Source organism: Sesamum indicum, linkage group LG16 (assembly GCF_000512975.1).
Source record: "Sesamum indicum cultivar Zhongzhi No. 13 linkage group LG16, S_indicum_v1.0, whole genome shotgun sequence".
Lineage (NCBI taxonomy): Eukaryota > Viridiplantae > Streptophyta > Magnoliopsida > Lamiales > Pedaliaceae > Sesamum > Sesamum indicum.
In genome coordinates, this window is record NC_026160.1 from 2,878,467 (window position 1) to 2,887,933 (window position 9,467).

Here is a 9,467-nt window from a genome sequence, read left to right on the forward strand (position 1 = left end):
GCATGCTTTAGGCATTTCCTCGAAAGTTTCGATTGTTTTCTTGGTTTGATCATCAATCTGAGGGTGATATGCCATACTAGGTTATACCTTCATCCCCATCACTTTCTAGAAGCTACTCCAAAATCACGACGTGAATTGAGGTTCTTTATCGAATCTGATCCTCATAGGAATGCTATGCAATCTAATTATATCCTAGATATAGGTAGCTGCTAATTGTCTAGGGTGTATACGTGGTTCACATAGGGATAAAATGGGAAAATTAGATATATCATCAGTCTTTACCTTTAGCCAGTTGTACCCAAATTTTAGGTCTATTTTGGACAATATTGACTCCTTTCGACTGGTCAAATAGAAACCACTTCGAGTTAGGGTATACTTTTTTTTTTGGGTATCTTTATTTAGGTTCCTATAGTCAATGCACAATCTTAGGCTTCTATCCGTTTTTTTTTTTTTCACGAATAACACTGAAGCCCCCCAAGGGGATACACTTGGCTTAATTTGCTTCTTATTAAGAAGTTCTTATAGTTGTGCTTTAAGCTCCCTTAATTTAGCAGGGCCATCCTATAGGGCGCCTTGGAGATAGGTGGTGCTCCTTGTATCAAATTAATTTTCAAATTCTATCTCTTTACCTAGTGGCGTCCTGGTAAGTTATTCGGAAAAATATCAAAAAATTCTCTCATGATCGGAATGTTCCACAGTTTTATCTCTTCCTTCCTAATATCAATCAAAAGGGCCAAGTAGGCTTCCGATTCTTTCCGAATGAATCTTCGAGCTTGACCAACAGAAAGTAAGGAACTTGAATCCCTACAAACACCTCCATTGTAGGTTGACGGAAGTTTATAACTTTATTTTTATAGTCCACATGTCCAAAGTGTTTAGCTAACCCTTCTATTAGCAAGATTACATCAAACTCTCTTATATTTACCTGCATTAAATCAACAATGACTCTAGCATTCTCCATCCCCATAGTGCAATTTCTATAAATTTGGTTAGTCACCAAAATATTATACCTAGGGGTGGCCATTCTATACGACTCATCAAGTAGTTCAGGCTCATAGTCTAAAAACCTTGCAAAATGTTAGCTATAAGCAACCAAACTATTAATTGTAATGGTACCTGTAACCACGTTTTCTATTTGGTCCCCCTATTCTTTGTCATGTCAAAGGCCCTTACATTCCCTTTCGGTAGGTTGCCTCTTAGGTTGGAGTTCATGGTATTGGATCTAGGAGCGAGTGTGCAAGATGCATTGTGATTAGGCATGGTATATTTTGATATGTAGTGTCCGATCTAACCAAAACGATAGCAGGCCTCTGATGCCTACCTATATTCTCCTACATGTCTCTTATGACAAATCTTGCACTCAGGAAGTTGGGGTTGTGGTTGAGATGGTAAGGTCGGCCTCCTATTGGCCGGAAGTGTAGGACACTTGTTCAAGCCTCCATTCACTTGGTTTTACCCTGACCTAGGTCTTGTTAGATTGTTCTCTTCAACCCTTCATCTTATGTTTGCTTTAACTCTTATTTTTGCCCTAGAAGTCAACAAAGGTTCTAGCTTCAAATATGGCTTGCGCTGACTATATCCGACTCTTGAGGCCCCTAGTGAACTTATGAATTTTAAGTTGAGGGTCTGCAATAATTCTGGGTGAGTACTTTCCTAGCTTATGAAATTTTGTTGAGTATTCCACCACCGACATGGTTGATGCTTCGCTTAAAGTATCAAATTCAACTATCTTTTGAAGACGAATTGCATAAGAGAAATATCTAAGGTATGCTTGCCGAAACCTTACCCAAGTTATAGGTCCGTCCACTAATAACTTGGTTGGACATTAAAGTACTAAGCAGTCACCATCCTCAATACTGTTCTTCATCCATCCCTCTACTAACTCATCTGCAAGACATTATATTATAAGTAATGAGAGACTAATCGTCTAGTAAATGGCTTTTCCTTTCGCTTGAGCATGTACAATTACAATAATATTATAAAACAAGTAAAATTCATTTAGCAAGGGTTTAAGGAAACAAGTAGAAAAATAGTTCAAAACAATTAAATCGCATGCAATGTACGATCACGCTAGAACCAAAACTGTCATAATTCAGCTAAAAAAGATTTCTTTTATGCTCGAAAATATTAGAATCAATTACTTTAACTGATCAATTCCTTAACTATTAATCCCGTTAAGGTGGACAAGATGTCGTTTTAGCTTACGATCAGGCTCCACTTAACACTAGTAGACGGGTCAGAATATATTATCCCAACTCATAACCATGTCCCACTCAACACCAGTAGGCAAGTCAGAAATATTGTCACAACCATAGTAGTGCCCCACTTAAGAGGCGGGTCAAAAAATTGAAACTGGCCCCTAAGTCCAACTTGGTCTTAATAATTCCGAGCAATAATTTTATGTATAATTCTACTAAAATGGTAATAGAAAATTTTCACTAATCCAGCAATAGATACATATACTAACAAAAGTGAAGGCATATTTATAAACACCCGTACGTATGTAATAAGCATACTAGAAATGAAGTATGTATACATGTATAAAAAAAAGAGTTGTTTGAGAGCAAAGTCCTTTGATTGGAATAAGAATTTTAAAATGAAGAGTAGAAAGGAAAACCCACTTACCTACTTTGTTGGTTCGACCAAGCGGACCGTCTAGTCTGACATCCTAAAAATAAAATCATGTTTTTGTTGTTATTATTATTATATCTATGGTATATATATAAAAATTGAATAACTCTTCACATTATCTGATAATTTTATATTATAGCTATTAGTATTACAACCTACACAAAATATGTATAGTGAACCCTCTCACAGTCTAATAACTACATTACTTGCATTAGAGATTAACTTATTAGCAAATAAATTAACAATGCTGTTAGACTCAATATATCCGATAATTATGGTTCTTAGCAAACATGGAAATCAAAACAAACCAAAGCCAGATGCAAGATTTCATGATTATAAAAAAACCCACGACAAGAATGTTGAGGATTGTCCTAAAAGAATTTATTTTGCTTACTTACCACACACAAGCAAACTACAAAGTTCATGAATCTAATATATTTAATTACTTGATTTTAGAGGTGATATCATTCACTTGCTTCTGTCTTTTGAATATTGATTTCTGTGCTTCTCTTGCATAGCTTCAAATTTTCTTTGTTTTATTTCAACATTTTCGTTTGAATATGCAATCTAGTATTATATCCGAATGTTTCTATCATTTCTAAACATTCCACAAGGACATCATTCCTTTTCACAAATATTCTTACCTACTGTGTTTTCTTTTGTGAGAAAAAATTTAGATTATTGAATTATGCTGTTAACGTTAGGTGAGGAAGAGAGACGACGAGTAGAGAAAAATAAATTTAAGATGAATTTCTATGGAATTTCCTTTTTCTTGTCTCATTCAAAATCTCAACTACACATAAATATAGATGCACAAAATTAAACTTTCTTAACTAGCCTAACAATAATTTTGTACATTTCTGCCAATATTAAGTTTATTCTAATACATTTTACAAAACATATTAACTATGAATATTCACCGACCTATTGTAAATATCAAATTACGTTTAAGAGCTAATTACAATAAACGCAAGTAAGTTTTATGTTACAAACATAAAATTTTTTCCATTTCTTTCTTGATTCAACATACATATACGCTATATATATAATATAACATTATATATTTTATATAGAAAAAAATATACCCAGCAGAATTTTTTGAGAGCTAGTTTAAATTCCTAAGCAATGTTTCTAATAACATCTTCAATGAAGAGATTCCGAGCATTATAAGAAGATCCACCTTCCACTAGAGCCATCCTGCTTTTGTTCTCCATCTCCTTCACCTTCTGCCTCACCCCACTTCCACTCTCCTCCGCCATCAACCGCCTTATCGCTGCCTCTATCTCCTCGGCACCCACAATATCCGGTGGCTTCTCTCCCCTAAAGTTCTTCTTGTAGTCTATCCTGATTGCCTCGGCCATTCCCAGCTCCTTAACTAATTGAAAAGCATTCAGCGGCTGCTCAGCAAACAGTGGAAACGTAGCCATCGGCACGCCAAACCACACACTTTCTAATGTTGAGTTCCACCCACAGTGCGACACAAATCCCCCCACTGCTGGGTGGGACAGAACTGCCACCTGTGGCGCCCATCCGATCACCTTCCCAATCCCTTCAGTCCTCTCCAAGAACCCTTCTGGTAGCACTTCATTAAAATCTTCATACTCGGTAGGCAATTGCTTCACTCCCTTCTGTCCCGGCTTTCTTAAGGACCACAAGAAACGGCTACCACTGTTCTCCAGTGCCAACGCGATTTCTTTCACCTGGGCTTCCTCGAAACTCCCCATACTCCCAAAGCACAAGAAAACAACCGAGTTTCCGGGCTGATCGTCCAGCCATTTCTTGATGTCTTCATCAAACGACTGATCAGAGCTCGATTTCATAATAGGGCCTACAGGATAAACTTTTGGTTTCTTAGTGTCAGCTAGTAGAGATTCAATCGCATAGGATTCAAGCTCGTAGAACGTGTTCACGATAATCCCTTTCGTCTCCGTCAGTCTCTTGAAGTTGCTCAAGAAGACAGTGGACATGGGACCTCCTTCTACAAACAAAGCAGGCAATACTTTTGCTGGAACAGGATTGGAGAAGCATGGGACAGACAATTCAACGTCGGAGGATTTGTACTTTGTTAGATCTTCATTCTGCTCGAACCTAAGCCAGACGAGATGGTGAAACAGGCCGAGTGCAGCCGCACCGGAAGTGAAGAAAACATAAGCAGGGAGGTTGAACTCGTCGGCTACTTGTATGAACTTCGTGCAGAACATGTCAAGCACAAGGCCTGCCAGCTTAAAACCGGGCAGAGATGGCTGTTTGATGAGATTCGAGACTATGTCTCTAACATGAGTAATTTGATTGTCCATGAAATCAAACATTTTGAACAAAGAGGCATCGTCTTGAGTTGGGAGGTTTATGAACCGTAAACGCGAATCTGCGGAGATGTTTTCTGTGTAACTATCGACAGCACGGTCTGTCGGAAGCTTCATGATGAGTACGGTGATGGAGAGGCGGCCGTCGCGGTCAAGGAGGAGCTTGGCCATCTCCACGGTGGAGACGAGGTGGCTCAGCCCCGGAGAGGGGACGAATACCAATTCCGCGTTCTTCGTTGTCATCACTATGGTCTTGGCTGTTTGCTTGGTGTTGAAATGTTGCTTGGAGTTTGTTGAAGCTGACAAGATAAGGCGAGGGACTTCAATTTGCATTGGCCGTTCGTTATGTTTGCGTGTCTCCATGTATAACCTCATAGCCTTTTTATTTGACTAGAGTAGCTACTACCTGTCAACCATTGCACAGAGTTGACTGTACAGGACTGGACTTTATATTTCAAATTAGCTCTACTTTTTATTTTATATAATATTTTTTATGTGTATAAAAATTATCGAATTTATTTTATTTTAAGGAAGATTTTATGTACAAGATATGTGCATGATGCATATGATTTTAGTACGGGTCCAACGAGCTTGGACCTAGGGTTGATTAAGCAAAAGATCTTAAAAATACGGAATTGGCAAAACAACACGTTGGCACTCAGACGCTAAAGTATTTAGTAATGAATAATCGTAAAAAAAATCTTAATGAGAAATTGAGGTATAAGTAAGAAATTCGTGAGAAAATTAGTGTTAGAGCGCAAGTTGATAGCTATAGCAAGAGTAGAAAGTAATTTTCAGATTTTGGAGAGTGTCCCCGTTGGGGGACTATACCTGTATTTATAGAGCGAGTCTACCCTTCCATATGGACTCTGCATACTACCTGTATTTTCCAAAAAAGGGGCAGGATACATGTGGATAAGGTTTTTGGTCTTATCTTTACCTAATTAGTATACACAACACGTCTTTGTTTGAGATAGGACTCCTTTCACATGATGACTCCTTATCTGCATGGAGTCCTTCTAGATTAAGGAGTCCAAAGTCTTGGAGGTGCAACCCTTCTCTTGGACTGCTTTAACAAGGCTTTGAAGGCGGGTCTGTGACCTGACAAGCATTTTACTGTGCCCCTTTTTGGCTAAATTTGGGAATTTTCTGGTGGACTGTCCTTCTTATGGGCTGGTGGGCCTAACTTGGGTTCCATAACCTATTTTAGGCCAAATGCTCTTAGACCGCATTCGGTCTCCCCCCCCCCCCCTCGTCCCCCCCCCCCCCACTCTAAGGAGGAAGAATGCCCCCCGAGCTCCTTAGAGTAGGAGCGTAGCACAAGAACAGGGGATCCTTCTTCAACATCAAGGCTGCTTGCTCCTTATGCCATTTTCTGCAACCTAGGGAAGTGTATCTCACTTTTTGTCAGTTTGATTTGATTGCCATAATTACTGTAGAGAACCACCCCCCATGCGCCTGGTAACCATCCATCCACGCACTTGGTAACCACGTACTCTCATGCGGTTACAAGTGGGTTGTGGGTCTAATCCCCTTCGACCACCTAAGAATTTATTTTTGAAACACAAGTATTTCCCATCTTCATCTCCAATAAGTATTCTCTCCTTTCTTGAATTTCCAAGATTCATCTTTCTCTATACCTTCTTCCAATGAATCTATCCGTTTCCTCAACAAAATCTTCTTGGGCGATGATCCCTCCGAGGCCACCTCCAAGAAGATAAGTATTGCCTTGTCTCGATTTACCAGTGGTTGGAGGGGGAGTCTGCAACAAGCGATTATTGTAGCACGATGATTTAATAGACGAGGATTCTGATGAGGAGGTAGGGAAAAATGAGAGTGAGGGATCTTTCCTAAGGAAGAGAGGGGGCCTAGGTCTCCATTAAAGGAAGAGAAAGGAGACACCTGGGTCTTCCTTTGGGGAGGACAAGGTGTCTGGGTCTCCTCCTGAGGAGGAGAGGGTGTTTGGGTCTCTTCCCGTGGAGGAGGAGAAGATGTCAGACCAGGAGGAGGACAGGGTGCCCCAATCACCGGTAGAGTGGGGGGCTCTTCTACTCTAAAAACCTCTTCCATAGATCAGCTGCACCAAGAGTTTCAGGTTCCTTCCTCCTTTATTGTGTATACTCCTTTCCCCACAAGTCGTCCGTTTAATCCTCCCCCAATTGTTTTTGTTTTCTCATCTCCTTGCTACGTTCAGGTTTGTGTTTTCCCATTCCTCTTTTTTATTCAAAGGTCGCTTGTCTTTTTCAAGTTTCTTTGAATCAATTAGTCCCTAACTCTTTTAGAATTTAGCTGAATTTTTTATTATTTTTTTGCTTTCATGGTTCCCTCTAACAGCACATGATTTTCCTAAATGTTGTCTCCTTAAACGAGCTGAGAAAGGTTTTTTTTGTTTTGTCCCTCGCAAGGGGGTGTTGTTCTTACCACTTTTGAGTCCCCCTAAACATTGAAAGAACAGTTATTTTTATGTCATCCCCCCGCCATACCTGGTCCTTCCCTTGTCAATAGGTTCAAGAAACCCCGCCTCTTGTGCATATGGAGGCAAGAATAGTGTCTTTGTCTTCTTTGTTGTATTTCTATGATTACCGATAGACAGTTAGGGCACTTTGACTTGGCCCCTTAAAGGAACTCTTAGGAGATTCCTTAGGTATCTCTTTATTTTCTATTTATTATTGTGTTTTTTGTCTTGTGTATCATTGGGGTACTAACTTTTTCTTTGTATTTGACAGAAAACATCATGTTCAACAAACTCATGAGCGATCATGTCTTGGGAGGCCATGCTGGAGGGACCTCTACTCCAAAGTCCTCAAAGGAGACCCCCATCTCCAATGAGTTAAAGGGTAACCGTCCATCTTCTTCTTATCTCCAGGGCCCACTGCTGGTAGTTCTTCAAAAAGACCTCGTGCGGGCTCTATGGTGGTTCCCCCGTCACGTCTTTCATCTATGCCTCTTCTTCCCCCCTCCTCCAAAGAAGAGATGGATACTCCTCCTAGATCCTCATGCATTTTCTCAGCCTATTTTCATAGTCGTCAATCCTTCGATCAGGAGAGGGGGAGAAATCCTTTAGTAGCCGATCTTAGAAAGGGGGTTTTATCCCCCAGGGATAAGTAGAAAAGAGCTTGGGAAGATGGTAGCTTCCTAGTATTATAACATTGATGTATCTCTTTCCTTTTTGAAATGATATTCTGATGCTCCATGTTTTTTTATAAATGGCCTCTGTATATGAAGAGCTTTCTTTCAGGTCTCAAGGGGTTCCCCTCTATCCCTCTAACTAATGCCCAAAGGCGGAAATTGGAGGATAAGGTGGAGTGCCTGCGAAATAAAAATGCTAAACTGAGGGAGGCGAAAAAGGAAGCTACAAGCCGCTGCCAACAGTTGGAGAAAGACTTAAGAAAGCTGTAGAAGGAGATGGTCGGCCACGAGGGCCGCTAAGAAGGTGGTAGAGAAGGCGGTGTTGGATTTTCCCAATTTAGAGGAGGGCAAAAAGTACTTAGAAGCTTATTGGGAGAGCCGCCTCAAGGAGTTTAAGAAATCTGAGGCTGCCAGCAGGAAGTGGCCAACCTAGTTGGGCCTTAATTTGAACGTAGTTTCACGGCTTGCAAGGAGCAATTCCAAGCTCAGGGGTATCCCCTTAAGGAGAGGAGTCTACCTTCCTTGACCCTGCCACATTTTTATATAATGCGCCTTATCCCTTTGCTGAGCCCTCCATTCCCAGGGATGGGAGTACCCCCCTTGATTCAAGTTAGTTTCCTCCTTCATCCTCTTCTTATGTCTCTTTTTTTCTTTATACTGATTTTACAACGTTTTGCAGAAGGACACTTGGACCATCTACTGGGAGAGGTCGAGGCAGAAATGAGTAGTCCCACTAATGAAGCAGCAATTGATTTCGCAGTGGGAGATCTCCATGGTGTAGGTACCCCTAAATTGAAGGAAGGAAAAACCTCTTTAGCCGTTGATGTTGAGCCTCCCACTACTCCTGTGATTGCTGTTGATGCCCCTCTTCAAAAAGAAAAGGAAGACCCTGCGTGTGGAGAAAAAAATGATGATGTCATATGATATACTCCGTCTCCGTGTTAGCTGAAAACAATTTAATTGTTCATGTTCTGCTTTTCTCCCCATATGGAATGGGGATGAGAAAATTTACAGTTTTTGCTTGTTAGATGCTATATTTGCTTTGCCCCTGGCCATGTTTTTAGCCTAGGGGTAACAATGTGATGCCTTAGCTTTTGCCTTTAGTTTCCACTGCTTTCTATATTAATAGAGTTCTTAGGCTTTGCTTGAAGTGACACGATATGAGAGAGACTGACAATGAGGGATGTTCCCTTTGCCTTTCTTGTGGAATGCCCCCTTTACCCTTCTTGTCGGATGCCCCCTTTGTCTTTCCAATATTCTAAGTACTCAAGAATGGGTTTACTGTTCATATTATATTATGAAATGTTTTTATGTAAAAAGAAATGGATGAGAGGTGTATGAGGGCTTAAAAAAGAAGTCCCAGAGGCTCCATTGATGATGGAGGCCTGCATGAATTTTGGCAAA

The 9,467-nt window shown here is 40.4% G+C and overlaps 1 protein-coding gene across 1 annotated transcript; it reads right to left on the reverse strand.

Moving 5' to 3' along the window:
- LOC105178645 (anthocyanidin 3-O-glucosyltransferase 2-like) lies at positions 3,738 to 5,396 on the reverse strand. The gene has a single exon (XM_011102156.2). It carries the CDS (start codon positions 5,307 to 5,309, stop codon positions 3,750 to 3,752), a length of 1,560 nt encoding a protein of 519 aa, XP_011100458.1. The 5' UTR covers positions 5,310 to 5,396; the 3' UTR covers positions 3,738 to 3,749.

Bases quoted from the DNA above. Each gene is read 5' to 3' on its own strand.
- LOC105178645 (XM_011102156.2), bottom strand. From the start codon at position 5,309: ATGAGGTTATACATGGAGACACGCAAACATAACGAACGGCCAATGCAA.